Here is an 18,192-nt window from a genome sequence, read left to right as displayed (position 1 = left end):
GTTAATGTCTGGTCAAATATTTAGTGAATGTTGTATGCAAGTGATGAAAGAGGAAAACATCAAAGCTAGCACACACGCGGTTACAGTCTTTGACCGTCATAGACAAAATTTCAGTGTACAGGAAACAATGGACCATAATGAGGGAAGACCAAATTTATCATATGCTGTCAAACTAAACAAAAGTTGATGCAATTGTGGAAAGTTCCAGGCCTTCCGTATTCCTTGCTCCCATGTCATTGCGGCATGCGCACATACTCGACAGGACGCTTACAACCATCTATCTGATGTTTACAAGGTCATTACCATCATGAATGTGTATAATAAAACCTTCTTAGTGCTACCAATGGAGGAATACTTTCCTCCATATGAAGGTGACATAATTTGGCATAACGCTGAGATGCGAAGAAAGAAAAAAGGACGGCCAAACAGCACGCATATTAGAACAAAAATGGATACCACTGATAAAATGATAAGATTATGTATTATATGTCGTCAACCAGGACACGATAAGAACAAATGTCCCAATCTATGAGCAACATCGACATCATAATTTAGTATCTCCTTTCAATTTTATAACCTTGCATTTTTATATATCACTATCTTTTTGTTACAACAAGGTTAACAACAAACATCATTACAACATAAGCAAACTTAAAACAAAACATTTCTAACTAATTACAACAATCAAACTAATGGCATCTCGTCCAAACATCATTTCCCTAGCATCCTTATCAGTTTTTACTCGCACCTAACCAAATATACCTTCGAGTCTCTCAATACTTCTAATTTTTTCTCCTTCTGGTATTTTTCCATCTAACCAACGAACCAACTCTCTCTCCAGTTGATCCAAACTACAAATGTTCTAGAAGAGCATCAACATCGAAGACTTGTCTCTCGAATAAATCATTTTCCATAGCCACGACGAACACCAAACATGTTTGCAATATGATGAAATGAGATGTGGAAAAATGAATCACACAACACATCTATTTATAATAAAAAAAATTGAGGCGGCAGACCAATTGGCGCCTCATATTCAAAATTACACATGGACGCCAATTGAATTGACAACACCATGTGCTGTAGTCAATCTAATTGGCGCCCCACTTAAAGTTTAAGGGTAGGTGCAAATTGGATCTGGCGCCTATGCGTTACGTATTTTTTTTTGAAACTGAGGTAGTTTGAGAATTATTTTGGTGAAAATTCATTAAACTATTTAAAGAACATGGTAGCTTGTGTTCTGTTCTGTCTAAGGGGCATTACAACTTTGGTGAAAATTCATTAAACTATTTAATTAAGGTAAGAAAACAGAATTGCGAACAACTTACACAAAATCAATATAGTAATATACACGGGCAATTAATATTAGGAGTTGAAGTTATGGGAAATTCATTATTTGAATTTTATCCATATATTTGACTTGTTGAGTCTAACGTTGCATGGTGATTGAATTCCCTTGCACGGAGTTTCGTTGCATGACATGACTGAAATATAGGTAGATGACATTTCTGTATTCTCTAATTTGAACATGACCTCAATTTAGTTTTTGAAAACAGTTTTCTCTTTTAAAAATTCAAAAAATTACAAACTTGTTTGATTAGAATGTTTTATAAAATTGTTTTCAAAAACTATTTTCAATTTAATTGTTTTTAAGACCAATATCAAAAAAGTAACTAATAAAGATGAACTCAATTTTTTTTTTTAATAATCACACTTCACCATTTAGCAAAGTTCCTTCAACACTATAGTGTCAGGTAGGATTATATGGTACAAGAGAATAGTATGTATCCTCTTATCTATTAATATCATAGATAAAGAGTTATCAAATCTTCACACATGTATGAATATTAGGAGTAATATTTATACTATGACAACCTGCTTTGAGAATACCACACGAAATGTTATGCAAAATTTATAAGTTATTCTCACGATGATAGTGATGTATACCACCCTTCAACCTGAAACCACATTGGACCTTAGATGTGAAGTCAAATACTTTATTGCTAATCAAGCGTTGTCCATAACAGGATGATCATAAAAATAGTTGATGGGTACTCTACAAATCATTCTGAGGGACATGAGTGATCTAAATGGAATTTTCGCGTCATGCCTAACATGGTATATGCACTACTATATATAATACATTTCATGACGACGATTCACGTATTGAAAAATCGAGGTATAATTCCTGGACACACCCTGTTTTTCTAATAAAAAAAATATACAATGTATTGCGTCGGTTATTTTGAAAACTGAGAGGCAAACCTATTAAGTGTACATGCTTTGAATCATATCAACTTCAGTTTATGTTTTTATCTCATTAAAAGTGGCGCATTTTAATCTAAAAGTACACTACTTTTTACCTCGATTTTCTTTCCAACCGAGGTGAATATGTTTCTCTGATATATATATATATATATATATATATATATATATATATATATATATATATATATATATATATATATATATATATATATATATATATATATATATATAGCTTTAGCTTGTAGCATCCAGTTTCATTTGTATAAACAACACAAATAGAACCCTAAAGAAGAGTCCTAAACTACGAGAGACATAAACACATATCATCTTCAATACGAATATGTTATGTGTTTAGTGCAATCTTTTCTTCTTTAGATATCTGGTATGTCAAACACCACTACTCATATTGTTCTTACTGTTGTTGTTGTTGAGATCCAAAATCCTAAAGGTTTTCTCTTGTTACTATTGTTGTTCTTTAAAAAGATTTATATTTTAAGTTTATTGATATTGTTGTTGTTGAGACCTGTTATTGAGACCCTAAATCCTAGAAGTTTAATATTGGTGTTGTTTAAGCAAATTTATGTTATATATTTATTGATGTTGTTGTTGTTGTTTAGACTCGTTGTTGAGACCCTAAATCATAGAGGTTTAATCTTTTTGTTGTTGTATAAAATGTTTATGTTATATGTTTATTGATGATGTAGTTGTGTAGTTTTGTTAAGAGATTGATTTTTTGAATTGTTGTATAATGTAATCTGTTGTTTATGAGTTGTTGATGTTACTATTATTGTTGTTGTTTAGTTGTTCTACTATCCAAAGTTATGAAAATCTATATGTTGTAGTTTAGTTGTTGTTATTGGGTTTGAGTTTTAGATTGATATTGATATTGTGTTTATGTTTTTTTATGATTCTTTGTGCAACTCTCATCTTGTTAAGTCAAGTTGAGTTTATTACATTTAATGTCGATTGTTTGTTTCACTAAACCCTCTTTGAACATATAACATAGTAAATTTATTTTGGAAATAATCATATACAAAATTATGTTGTATCTGAAACTTATCTTACACTGATTAATAATTTTATAGCATTCTGCAACTCATCATTCATCTCATGTTGTTTTATCGTTAAAATCTCTCCAATACTTCTATTTTTTGTTCAATTTTCTTCCATATTTGTTTATTTTTTAAAGCATCAAATTTTATGTTTTCAAGAATGAATTAGTAGAAAAGGACGTGTTGAATAAAGACTTGAAACATTAGAGAGATTTTAACCATAAAATAACGTGAGATGGATGATGAGTTGCAGGATGCTTCAAAATCACTAATAAATGTAAGTTTTTTTCAAATATAACACAATTATTCATATAATCATTTTTCTAATCAATTTTGAGAAGTTATATGTTCAATATAGTGTTTATTGAAATAAGAAATCCACATTAAAATTAATAAACTCAAAATTGTTTTATCCCTCAGTTTTATTAGATATCCGAGATGAAAATGTGGTATATCCGTCAGTGAAATTACAAAATCTAGGGGACATGTGTTTTCGCAATTTCAAAATTCCAAAAAGGTCTCCCGGGGGATCAAACCCATAACATTTTCACATACCCATCAGTTATTTTAAAATCGAGAGGTAAAATATGCACTTTTCAGGATGCCCTTCGTTACCTCGTCTACGTAGCCGATGTTAAATGCATTTCGCGTCCGATGTTAGATGTGCTTGTAGTGATTTTTAAGGGCCTAATATTGAACTAGAAAAGAGTGAAACTGTCAATGCCTTATGTCCAATATAGGCATGAGGGTAAAAGGGTAATTGTATACACAAGTATTACCACTAAAATATTTTATCAGATCACATGATATTTTTGTGACTCGGGGAGCAGTGATGTGTTACTAGATATTGCTCACTTTTTATTATATTAATTGTGTGATTTAATATAACTTCCAACGTCATGAGAACCTTCAGGATCACACACATAAAGACATATTTATGAGAGAGAATAAATAACTGAAACAAAGAACACCGTAAGGTACGATGTGCTTGAGAGAATTACAGAACACCATAAGGTACAATGCGCTTAAGTAAATTTTAGAACACCGTAAGGTACAACGAACTTAAGTGGAATACAAAATATGGTAAGTTACCGTGAGCTTAAGTAAAATATAATACACCATGAGGTAAAATCCACTTAAGTGGGTTTTTTTAAACTTGTATCCCACACAAGTGATTCTATAAAAATAACCTTTGTGCAAAAGTTTTTTCACTTGATGAAATTCGGTTTATGAAACCCTTGTCATACTCTCTCTCTCGCTCTCTCTCTCTTTCTCTCTCACTCACACACACACACACACACACACACACACACACACACACACACACACACACACACACACACACACACACATACACACACACACACACACACACAAACACACACACACACACACACACACACACACACACACACATAAAGTCTTCATTCGTAGAAATTAGCACTGATATTGAAGATACTCAGTTCGCGTAGACATAATAGACACGTTGTTCTTTGTTCAACGCTCGTGACGGGTCGTTCATCTAATTCTGCATCAAAGATTCTAATCGCCACAAGAGGTAACTGTTTTTGTCATTTATCATGCTCATTCGTAAGGATTGACCTAAGGATAATTTTTTATTTTCTGCTGCGTTTAATTTCCCGATTCCCTTCAGTGATATCAGAGCCACTTATAAAATTATGTATCAGTTAGTTATTTATTTCTTTATTAATTCGTTTAAAATGCAGAATGCATTTAATAATAACTGAGTAATTAAATATTGCCTTCATGTTGTGTATGATTTGCATTATTCGATGTTGACTATGCTTCGGAATCTGACTTCTGTATGGTGAAGCAGCAAAACTTCGATCATCCATAAGTTACACAAAAATGTGATTGATCAATTTATATATAATTTGGTGCAACAATGATATATTTGATATACTATGTCTATTTAGTCCATTCGATTGTGTAATGATTGTTATTCTTTTGAATGACCAATATTCATCTGCTTCGGAATTCGACAATAGTATGGTGAAACAATGATATTTTGATAAATCGTATTGAATAATCAATAGTTACGTTTTTCATGATATGAACGTGTTGCATTTGGATTTATGACGGTGCACATGTTGCGCTGTCATGAGTTATAAAATTAGAGTTTGTAATAATTGCAAAATTGTATACATAAGTTTCCCTTTTATAATATAATAATAATAGTTATTATTATTTTAAAAAATAGATATTTCAAAAGTTGTATAGAAAAGTTTTTCTTTTATAATATAATAATAATTATTATTAATTTTACAAAAGTGCATACGTACTGTTGTTTCCTTTTTTGTTTTATAATACAAAAATAATAGTGATGGATAATTTTTTTACGTGTAAATATACACGATCAAATTAGTAGCAAGTGATAAGAAAGACTATCGATCACGCAAAGATTGTATTACGCATAATGATTTTCATACAAGAAGTTGTAAAAAAAAGAGCAAAGGTAATAAAATAATGGTGTGTCTGTCACGTGGTTAAGAAAGTGGAAAAACATAGAAGATAATTAAGGGTTAATACAAAGTGAAAGAATATGTTGGACAATGTTTCATTTAATGAATTCATCTAATGTACGAGTCTAATATGTTATGTCATGACATATGAGGCAGAAAGTGACCTAGTGGTGTTTGTCTACAACATAAAAACACTTACATTACATTAAGGGAACAACTTTCGAGGTCTCATAATAACATTAAAGCATGTCTTGTTTAACATCTGATATTGACTATGGTTGTAGTTCTTTATCTCTAAAGTGACTAATATATTGAATATGTCCATCCTAATATTTTCAACCATATTTACTTATGAGTTCCACTAGTCAATAAATCTCTCAATCATCAACCAACTTGTATCTATTTCCGAGGTGGTCAGACAAAAAAATAAATATATGACATAAATTATATGAGTAAAATATATCAAGACAACTCATTCATAACACTCAAAATATTACTAATTCATTAAAATTCATATTATCCAACAAAACAAGTTTAACCCATAATGAGCAAAATAAGCACAATACAGAAAGATCTTAAGCTACACATTCCAAAAAAAAAGAAGAATATAAGATCAAATAAGGACAACCATGAAGATCTATCTTGGAGAAACATATATCGTTATTAGGTTTAACTTAGGTTTTCTCATTGGCTTTAGGAAACAATTGTGCTAGGGGCCATAACTGTATCATTTTATATGTATGTTAATGTACGTGAGAGACGATTTATACGATAAAAAAGACAGTGAGATCAAACTAATTATAAATTCCCTCAAAATAAATATTAAGTTTATGTTTTCCAAACTTTAGCACTCATCAAGATTAATATCGAACAAAATAGGTTTCGCCCACCGCGAGGTGTGTAACACCCCAACTTTTGATTTATTGAAATTACTTGACTTATTATGATTTTTGTGTATTTTATTTGATTACTGAGTGATATTAATTAAATAAATAATGGTGGTGGGGGTGTGTGACATTGAGGTGAGAGTGTGGAGAGTAATTAGAGGCTCGTAGATTTTTACGAAACTATTAGAGTTTATTTTAATAATTAAAATAATAGTATTTTATTAGATTTATTTAATTTAATAGAAAATAGAAAGTTTGGGGCCGAAGTGTAATTTATGAGGGGTGGAAGGGAGGAAGGAGTAAGAGGTATAAGAGTTTGGGGCAAAATTAGAATTATGATTAGATTTACCCTAATGATATGAATTAGAAGCATAACCTAATTTTAAGGAATTTTTATCAGTACGTATAACCAGAATTGGAGAATAGAGAAGAGGCTAGAGAAAGTGCAAGAGAAAACTTAGAACCTATAGGGGATTAGAGAATAAAAAACTAGAATTTTCTCATTGCTGCTAGGATAACCAGGTAAGGGGAAGAACCATCTCAATAACGGGTATATGCATGAGGGGTAGAATTGAGGAATCATTAACCTCCAATAGGGCATTGAGATTTTAACATAATTATGTTATTGATGATTGATTTGTTGTATGTAATGATGATTGATGATGAAATTCGTGTGCTATGATGTATGCCACATTCTGTTTTGATGAGTTAACATATCTTCACCATTGTTTCCATTTTTAAGATTTTGGGAATAATATGATTTTATGAAAACCATGAATCAAAGGTTTTGATTTGATACAATTAGATGTTGTTAATGAATATATAACATGAATGTAATATTTTGGATCGATTTTGTATGCCTGGACTAAGAATTGGGAGTTCTGCATTGAACTCCACTGAAAAAGACAAATTCTACAAGTTGAAGGGCGTTGACGGGCGTCACGCTGGTGATGCGTAACCCGTCACGCTACCCAAACTTATTTTCCAAGTCGGTCGTCACATAAGTGACATTCTGAAGTGTTGAGATCGGTGGTGGGCACCACGACCGTGATGGGTAACCCGTCATGAGCCTTTCAGTGGACATAAATGCTTGTTTTAATGATATTAAGTTGTAGATTTTGATTTTTTGACTTTTGTGGATTTTTGGGTACTGCTGGGCTCGGTTAGCTATTATTTTGGTATAACTTAACGATTAAACCTGATTTTAATAGAATCTATGAATTAATTGATGAATGATGGATATATGGACACATGATAATGATGTTGTGTTAATTATTATGAATCGTGATGATGATATGGTGATGCATGAGCATGGATTATGTTGTTGAATTGTGAGCATGTTGTTGTAGGATGATAGTTTAGGAATTGAACTATTATCATTAGGTCAATGCATGCTTTGCTTATTGTCGGGTGGGGACTTTAAACATTATGATGTTGTCGCATTGACATGTTATAACATGCATTCATTATGTCGTTGTTGTTGATGAAAAAGGCAAATTGCAATCCGAGCAGGATGGATTGGTGACTTGTCCCGAATCCAAGCAAGGTGGATTTAGGGTTCGAGCAGGGCGAACTTGGTTCCCGAGTGAATTAATTGATGATAATATGGTACCACATGCATATGAGTCTGGTTGAAGTTGTGAGTCTCATTGCATAATTTAAATGATGAATATGTAATTGCTTTGTGTATGTTTATGGATTGAGTGTGAGAATGATGTTGTGTGATTGTTGTTGAATGTGTATATGTTTGAATTATACCTTGTAGCTTATGCCGTTAAATTATTGATGTGAATTCTCACCCCCTTTGCTTTGATTTTGTCCACCATGGACATATTAAAGATACTCAGGAGTAGAGTTACTACCGTGAGTGGAAAGTAAATCTTGGAGTTATTTTCATTAGTTATTGTATTTTTAGTCGCTATGCATTGATTCTATAACACTGGGGGAGAATGATGTTTTCTTTTATTATGTCAATTTACTTGTTTTGTTGAAGTTTAAAAACTATTATATTGAGCTGTCTTGAAGTTATTGAGAGTTGGATATTGAAATTCCTTTTGAATCATTTTGTGAAGTTAAGTCTTTATAAGACTCGAATTGAAGTTAATATGTTTTATTAGCGCGACTAATATGATTCTGCCGTCATGATACCCTAAGTGAAAGTGAGCATGCGATGACAAGTGTTGTATGTTGTTTACTTTTTCGCAACATGTTTTCAAAATGTTTATGTTTTGTTGAAGGGTTGTCTTTGATAACACCTTAAATTGTCGAGTAACTATTTATATATAAGTTTCGGGATTTAGGGTATTACATAATGGTTAGTCTGGTTGTTCCGTCCGACCAGGTTTTTGCATTATGTTTATCCCTTGTATGCGATAAGTGTATGTGAATACTGTCGATACCTTATTTCTTCTGACGTGTGTTTGTTTGTTTGGATAACCAAAGTTATGTATGAAGGAAAAAGTGATGATGTTATTGCTGAAGCTATGGAGTCGTTGGCTCAAGCGTTTCCGTAGAATCCTCTGAACAATCAAAAGGTTGGAGAGAATGATGAGTTTCATGCTTTGGGGAAGTTTCAGAGAAACAATCCTCCAACCTTTAAGGGTAGATATGATCCAGAAGGAGCACATGCATAACTTAGGGAGATCGAGAAAAATTTCCGAGATATGGCTTCCTCAGAGGTACATAAGGTACACTTTGGTACACATATGTTATCTGAAGAGGCTGAGGATTGGTTGTATAACATGCCTCAGAGATTGGAAGGTGATGGTACCGAGATCACTTAGAGTATGTTTAGAGCTAGATTCTTGGAAAAGTACTTTCCCGAGGACGTGCATAGTAAGAAAGAGATTGAATTCCTTGAAATGAAATATATGTAGTTTGACTATTACTGAGTATGCTACCAAGTTTGAGGAGCTTGTGAAATTTTAACCACATTATAATGTTGCTATTGCTGAGGGGTCTAAGTATATTAAGTTCGAGAAAAGATTACGACCAGAGTTCAAGCAGGGTATCGAATATCAGGAAATTAGCCAGTTTGTTTGTTGTACTTGTGAATAAGTGTCAGATTTATCATGAGGATTGTAGAGCCTGTTTTGCTCACTACAAGAGTCTTACTGAGAAGAAAGGGAAGAGACAGTTTCTAGGAAATCCGTATGTCACTCTTGCTGACAAAAGGAAATAGAAAGCTACAGTTGAGAAGAAGCCAAGTGGGGGAGGAGCTCCTGCTTATGTCCAGTGTTATACGTGTGGTATGATAGGTCATCATGCTAATGAGTGTTCCAGTATTGAGAATAAGTCTTACATGTATGGGGAGACAAGGCACCTCATCATCGATTATAAGGGTAATGTTGTGACTTGTTACAATTGTGGTGAGCAAGGCCATATCAGTACTAATTTCTAGAAACCAAAGAAGGGTCAGTCTGGAAGAAAGGTTTTTGCATTGTCTGGAAAAGAGACTACTAGTGCTGACATGTTGATTCGAGGTACATGTTTTTATCAATAGTATTCCTCGGATTGCTATTATTGACACAAATGCAATGCATTATTTTCTTTCACTTGATTTTGCTAAGAGATTGGATTTAAAGTTATCTTCTATGGTCGAAAGTATGGTTATTGATACACCATCAAATGGTTCAGTAACTATTTCATTGGTGTGTTTGAAGTATCCACTGACTATTTGTGGTAAGAGTTTTACAACGAACTTAGTCTATCTACAGTTGAGTCAAATTGATGTTATACTTGAAATGAACTGGTTGGATTTCAACCGTGTTCATATCAACTACTTTTCCAAGACCATAATCTTTTTAAAGGTGGGAGAAGATGGAGAGTTGATGTTTATATATGCTAAGAAAGTAGAATAATTCTTGAAATTGGAGGCGCATGTGTTCGCTATGTTTGTTACTTTGGGAATCGGCAATAAAGCTGCGATGGGAGAGCTACTAATTGTGTGTGATTTTCCAGAAGTGTTTCCTGAAGATATCTGTGATTTACTGCTAGATCGCGAGATGGAGTTTGCTATAGACTTAGTACCTGGTACTAGTCCAGTATCAATGACTCCTTATAGAATGTCTACTTCAGAGATGAGTGGGATGAAGAAACAGTTGGAAGAGTTGCTTGGGAAGAAGGTTTTCTGACCGAGTGAGTCTTTAGTTGTGTATTATGATGCTTCTATGATGGGTTTGGGTGGTGTGATGATGTAGAATAGATAGGTTATGACTTATGCTTCTAAATAGTTGAAGGTTTATTAGAGGAATGATCCTACGCATGATCTGGAATTAGATGTCATTGTGTCTGTACTTAAGATTTGGAGGAATTACCTATTTGGTAAGAGATTTGAAGTGTTCAGTGATCACAAGAGTTTGAAGAACTTATTTAGATAAAAAAGAGTTGAATATGAGGCAGAGGAGGTGTTTCGAATTTCTTAAAGACTATAATTTTTGTTTGAATTACCATCCTAGTAAAGAAAATGTCGTAGCTGATTCTTTGAGTAGGAAGTAGTTGCACATGTCGATGCTTATGGTTCAAGAGTTAGAGTTGATTGAACAATTCCAAGATCCGAGTTTAGTATGTGAAAGGACTCGTAACAACGTGAGATTGGGCATGTTGAAGTTGACCAATGGTATTCTTGAATAGATCGGAGGAGGTTTGAAGATCAAATTAGGATTGGTTGACCGGTTGGTGTCGATTAATCAAGGTCAAGGTGGTGATTTCAGAATCGACGAGAATGGTGTGATAAGATTAAGAGATAGAGTTTATGTACCAGATGTGCCCGAACTTAAGAAGAGTATTCTTAAGGAAGGTCACATGAGTGGCTTGAGTATTCATCCGGTGCTACTAAAATGTATCAAGACTTGAGGAAGATGTTTTGATGGCAAGGAATGAAGAAGAAAGTTTTTGAGTTCATGTATGCATGTTTGACTTGCCAAAAGTCAAAAGTTGAACATCAGAAGTTGTTAGGTTGATGTAGATGTTGTCTATTCCTGAGTGGAAGTGGGACAATATTTCGATGGACTTTGTGTCTAGCTTTCCATGGGAAGTGAAAAATTGTGATACCATTTGGGTTATTGTGGATAGGCTTACTAAATTGGCTCACTTTATTCCGATTTGATTTAACTATCCACTGAAGAGGCTAATAGAGCTGTATATTGAGAAGATTGTCAGTTTGCATGGGATTCCATCCAATATTATATCTGACAAGGATCCGAGGTTTACGTTGAGATTCTGAGGGAGTTTGTAGGAAGCTTTAGGTATGAAACTACGTTTGAGTTCTACTTATCACCCGCAGACAGATGGTCAAACAAAAAGGACTATTCAATCCTTAGAAGACTTGTTGAAGGCTTGTGTACTAGAACCATGAGGTGCTCGTGATAACTTTTTACCGTTGATCGAGTTTACCCGCAAAAATAGTTTCCATTCGAGTATTAGAATGACACCATTTGAGGCATTATATGGTATAAGGTGTAGGAAACCTTTATGTTGGTATGAGTCAGGAGAGGGTGATGTGATTGGACATGAGATTATCCAACAGACCACAGAGAAGATGAAAGTGATCCAAGAGAAGATGAGAGCTTCACAAACTCTCCAAAAGAGCTATCACTGTACACGAAGGAAAACACTTGAGTTCCAAAAGTGGGATCACATGTTTCTGAAAGTTACTCTGGTAACTGGTGTTGCCCAAGCATTTAAGTTCCAAAAGGTCACTCTACATTTCATTGGTCTGTACCATATTTTACAAAGGATAGGAGAAATGGCCTATCATATTGCTTTACTACTATCACTTACTAATCTTCATGATGTATTTCATGTGTCTCAGCCGAGGAGATACATTCCGGATCCGTCTCATGTGATCCAAGTGGATGTGCAGGTGAGAGATAAACTGACTGTTGACGCATCGCCCATGCAGATAGAGGATCGAGAAGTGAAACAGTTGCGTGGTAAGGAGATTCCCTTAGTGAAAGTAGCTTGGGGATGACTATAACACCTCATTTTAGAAAATTATTTTATTTTAATTTAATTATAGTTTTGTGTATTTATTTACTTATTATATGTGTGTAATTAAATAAATATGGGTGAGAGTGATGGTGTATGACCTTATGGTAGGGTGTGGAGAGTAATTAGAGGAATAAAGAATAATTAGAATTGTTTTATTAATTAAAATAGTGATTTGGTTTTATTATTGAAATAAAATAAATAGAATAAAAAGAAAATAGAAGTTGTAGAGATATTGAGGGTAAGGTGAGAATGAGAGAGGAACTTAAGAGTAAAGTAGGAACATCATGATTAAGAGATTACGTTTTTAGTGCAAAAAGAGAATTAGAAGGGAGAGTTGAGCAATACATAGAATTTTGGAAGAAAAGAGGAAAAGGAGTCTAGGACAAGAGAAAGAATAAGAGAAGGCATATGAAGATCATCCATTGATAGAACTTGAAATAATTTTGTAAGAGAAATTTAAGATAAGTGAAGAGAATAATTTTTAATAAAAAATACTTATGCATGAAGGGTAGGGTAAATGAGTCTTTAACTTCCAATAGACACAATGATTTTGATGAATTTAATGTTTTATAAGAAGGTGATGCTTTATTGATTTTATTGATGTTAACTTTATGTGATTTGATGCATATAATTCAATATCAATATTTCTACAACAACTTTGTGTTTAAGATGTTTCCGTAACTTTGCATTTCCCTTGCTAGGAGAAGTTTTTTTGTTTTAAATTGAGTTTATCAATTTCTGTTTTTTTATGCGATAAAACTATTGAGTAGTTTTGCATTTTCATCACCACACGAAATTATATTCACCTGTTTATTGCTTCATGAATTTACATCGACGGTAGATATTTGATAGTACTTCAATGTAAACTGAAAATTGAAACACTTGTGTGATATTCTCAAATTTCCAATTTGATGTAGTTAAGAATTTTCAAGTTACTAATATATATAATATATTTTATAATAATAATAATAATAATAATAATAAAAATAAAAATTTAATATTGTTAATATTTTTTTTAGGAGTTCTGAGTTAGAGAAAAATAATTAGGTTTTTTGATTAATTAATTATTTTTAATTTTGTTAAAGTTGTTCATATAGTTGTTAGAGTTGTCGATTGAATCTATAAGAATTTTTTTTTATGTGCAAAGAGTTTTAAGTAGAACATTTTTTAGCACTTTAAAGTTGTTTCAAAGTTATAAGGATTGTTGTAGTGTTGCTTATAGTCAATTGGAAATTTTGTTGAGATATAATTATGTATTGTTATAATTTTTTACGAATTACGAGTATAGAATAAACTAATAAAAATACTCTGGTGAGATGTTTTAAACTCATAAAAATATATTTTTGATTCTTTTGAGTTTTCGAGACGGTTGGCTACCGTTGAGTAGTGTTAGAGACTGTTTGATATGACTTAAAAGATTAAAACTATTTTTTAATTAATTTTATTAATTTTACGGGAGATGGTTATGTATAGACGAGTTGATGATGTTCTACAAGATTACTATATTTTCTCTTGAATACTTGTTGATTTTATAAGTATGTTGTTGGATATCGTTCAATTAAAGATAAGTTACATATATGTGAATTGATAATTTTGTTGAGTTGAATTATTGTACGTGCTGGAGTTATGTTGCTATGCTGAGTATTGTGTGAGTTGTTGTGGTAATCTAGAAGAGAAGATTACGTGAGTTTGTCAATGCATTTATGTTAGGATCAGAAGATGGATCTTAACTCTCTGAATTTTGTTAGCATCTTCATACATTCATGTTGAGTTATGTCAAGAGTCATGTTCACTAGTTCAGAAGAGGGGACCAATGACTTGTCCCAAGCTCAGAGAGGGGATTGGAGCTCAGAAAAGGGGTTTGGAGGTTCAGAAGAGGGGACCCGGTTCCAGAGAGAACCAAATATTGAGTTGGTATCACATGCATATGCATAGAGTTGCATTGCATAACTAGTCATATGTGCATTTGTTGAGATATATTTGTTGAGTTGTGATTGATTTGGTGAGTTGGGTGTGAGAATGGAATTGATATACTGCGATTGAGATTGTGTAGAATATGACATGTGTTTAATATCCTACCTTATAGTATATGCCCGTTATTATTAATTGTGATTTCTCATCCCTTATGTTTAAATGTTTCTTTTACATGGGCATCGTGTAGATACTCAAAAGCAGAGGCGCTGTTGTGAGTGGAAGCTAACTCTTGGAGCTATTTCTTTTAGTTTCGTTGTTTTAGTTTTGGTTATGCTATGATATGCAACACTAGAGAATAATTTTATTTATTTTATGTTGAGATTTTCTGAGAGACAATGTATACTATCATATGTTTATGTTTTGGTGTGATAAACATTTGGAGAAGACTCATGATTCGATGCTTTTAATTATAATATGAAATTTTATTATGGGATTTAAATTGATGTGTGTGTTAATTATGATTCCACTGCCATGATATCAGATGAGTTGGATGTCGTGTAAACATCTCAAGTACATATCAGATGAATTGATGTTGTGTAGACATCCTAAGTGCAATTATGTGTAATAAAATATTGTGCTACATGTTTATTTAAATTAAGTGTTACATAATAAACATGTGTGTGTGCTTCGAGAGGTGTAACACCCTTTGTAAAAATGATGTAAAAAATCTATGATTTAATTATAATTATGTGTTGGAGAATTAGGGTGTTACAAGGACTAGCTGATGAAAATGTGACTTGGGAGCTTGAGAGCCAGATGAGGGAGTCGTATCTGAATTTGTTTTCTTAAGGTAATTTTCAAGGACAAAAATTCTTTAAGCGGGGGAGAGTTGTAACACCCTAGTTTTTGATTTACTGAAATTACTTTATTTATTATGATTTTTGTGTATTTATTTTATTATTGGGTAATATTAATTAAATAAATAAGGGTGGTGGGGGTGTGTGACATTGAGGTGAGAGTGTGGAGAGTAATTAGATGCTAGTAGAGTTTGATGAAACTATTAGAGTTTCTTTTAATAATTAAAATAATATTATTTTATTAGATTTATTTAATTTAATAGAAAATATAAAGTTTGAGGCCAAAGTATGATTTATGAGGAGTGGAAGGGAGGAAGGAGTAAGAGAAATAAGAGTTTGTGCCAGAATTAGAATTATGATAAAATTTAACCTAATAATAAAATTAGAAGCATAACCTAGTTTTAGGAAGTTTTTATCAGTACATGTAACCAAAATTGGAGAATAGAGAAGAGACTAGAGAAAGTGCAAGAGAAAACTTAGAACTTGGAGGGGATTAGAGAATATGAAACCAAATTTTTTGCTTAGTTTCATTTGCATATATGAAATCATATCATGCATCATCATTACTTTAACATTAAGGTTTTTTCACTTTGATTTACTCATAAACTAACCAAAGCATCAATAAGAGATGATAGTTATTTATTAATTTGTTCATATATGTGATCATGCCTCAATTCAAGACAAAACAAAGGTCATTTTGGTCAAGAAAGATGCAAGTGTGGTTCCTTTATTCAAGGGTGGTTCATGTGTTTATGCCACATCACTCAATCTTCAAGTCATCCTCAAGATCATCCAGGCTTTAATCAAGTTATATTCAAGGGATGATCCTTCCATCATTATTTTAGCTTGGTATGCAAAAAAACTTCAAGTTTGCACAAGTTGGCACAAGTTTGGTTGACCTAATTTGCAAATATGATTTACTTTTGGTCCAAACCCCATAACTTCTTCAATCTTCAACAAATTGACAAGTTTATTTGATCCAAATGTTCATAATTAGTTCCTCTACAACTTTTCTTCAAGGCTCAATCATCAATTCAACCCCCAAGGACCTCAATTTTGGAAAGGTCTAAGTTGCCAAATTGGGACAAAACCTTGTCATGACCCCTACTTGGCAGCCATGCCATTTTCAGCTCAAGCATCCTTTAGATCTCATTCCTTTTTCCTTTTGTTAAGCTTATGTAAAAGTTCATTTGACCAAAGTTTGACTCAAAATGCACGAGGGAATCAAAAGTTATTCAAGCATGAACATGAGGTCCCAAATTTCCCAAATATGCAAGAAGCTGCTTGACCTAATGCCTGGCCAAAGAACCTTGCCACGGTCTCAACTTTACCACCATGCCATTTTCAACTCAAAGTTTCCTTTGATGTGATTCATTTTGCACTGATGTCCTTGCAATAAAGTGAACAAAATGCACGAAGCAAAATAAAAAACGCACGAGGAAATTTCATTTGGCCTAACTTCAAACATGGTGTCATGGACTCTGTTTTGCACGAAGCCTAGATTTTGCAATTATAGATCATTTTGCATTTTGGGACCACTTTCACATGTGCAACTTACTCGTGACACCAAAACTCGTGCAAACAAGCTAAAAATGACCATATTTCATCAACAATTCCTGCTTTGTTCACCTATTTTCACACGAGCACCATTTGACAAATATTTCACCCTAGCTCACACGATTTAAGATCTGTTTGGCATGTGTGAGCTTCCCATTTCATTTTCTATAAATAGGGGAGTGATTTTCCGTCATTTGCAAGCTTGAAAATCCAAAAAAACCCTGCCTCACTTGAACCCGATAGCACTCTAAAACCAGTTTGTGGTTTCTTCGATTCAAGCTATTTCAACGTCAAATCTTTGCGCAGAAAGCTTCATCGGCATCATCTAAAGCTAACTGCATCATCACTTTACCTTGGGACCTCTGGCATTTTGCTTCTCATTTATGCCATTGTTGACCTTTGAAGCTTCAACTAGAAAGGTAGCTACGAGTTAAATCCTTGAGCAAAAGCCCTATATTACCTTTCATCACTGATTAAAAGCCCTATATTACCTTTCATTTATCTTTTGTATTAGTCATTTAGTTTTACTTTGAACACTTAAGGTTCTTCGTGTTCTTTAGCAAAATTCTCCCTGCTCGAAGCCAATCAATGACTCTGATGTAAGGAGACATGAACGGTGATGTGTTGTGAAGCTAACTCCATGCTTCTGTGTTGCTAAAAACACAAGTTCATGGATATGCAAAATCGAGCTAAAGGTTGAAGATGAAGTTGAGGATGCACGTGTTATGGTGCCAAATTCGAATCTCATCCAATCATATTGTGCCAACGTGTTTTTTTTAACTTTCTGATCGTTGATGCCTTATTTCATTTTATTTTATTTCATTTCTTTTCCAATTAATTTTTCACTCATTTTTAATTCAATTTGATCCAAATTTTTTATACAAAGTCTCTAAAACTATTTTGCATCTCATATATTGTTTTCATAATTTTTAAAATCAATTTTTCATTTTTGGTTATTTTTACTTCTTTTTCTTTTTAATTTTCATTTCCATTTTTTTGTATCATTTTCAAACCTTTTTGCATCCAACTTTTGAAATCCATTAATGACTAATATTTGAGACTTTGTGTATTTTTCTTAGCCATTTATTCATTGTTTTGCTTATGGTTTGGAATTTTCTATTTATTTTCCATTTTAAATCATTTTTAAATCCTTTTAATTCAAATTTTGTCATCCTTTTGACTT

At 32.9% G+C, this 18,192-nt stretch overlaps 1 protein-coding gene across 1 annotated transcript; it reads left to right on the top strand.

Annotated features, from left to right (window-relative positions):
• The first annotated feature begins 12,115 nt into the window (after positions 1 to 12,115).
• LOC127103218 (uncharacterized) lies at positions 12,116 to 12,661 on the top strand. Its single transcript, XM_051040487.1, has one exon. The coding sequence runs from the start codon at positions 12,116 to 12,118 to the stop codon at positions 12,659 to 12,661; it is 546 nt and encodes a 181-aa protein (XP_050896444.1).
• The last annotated feature ends 5,531 nt before the right edge of the window (positions 12,662 to 18,192 follow it).

The sequence above is a fragment of the Lathyrus oleraceus genome, chromosome 7 (assembly GCF_024323335.1).
Source record: "Lathyrus oleraceus cultivar Zhongwan6 chromosome 7, CAAS_Psat_ZW6_1.0, whole genome shotgun sequence".
NCBI classification, from domain to species: Eukaryota; Viridiplantae; Streptophyta; class Magnoliopsida; order Fabales; family Fabaceae; genus Lathyrus; species Lathyrus oleraceus.
The sequence above is the reverse complement of the archived record's forward strand: the minus strand, read 5'-3'. Positions and strand labels throughout refer to the sequence as shown.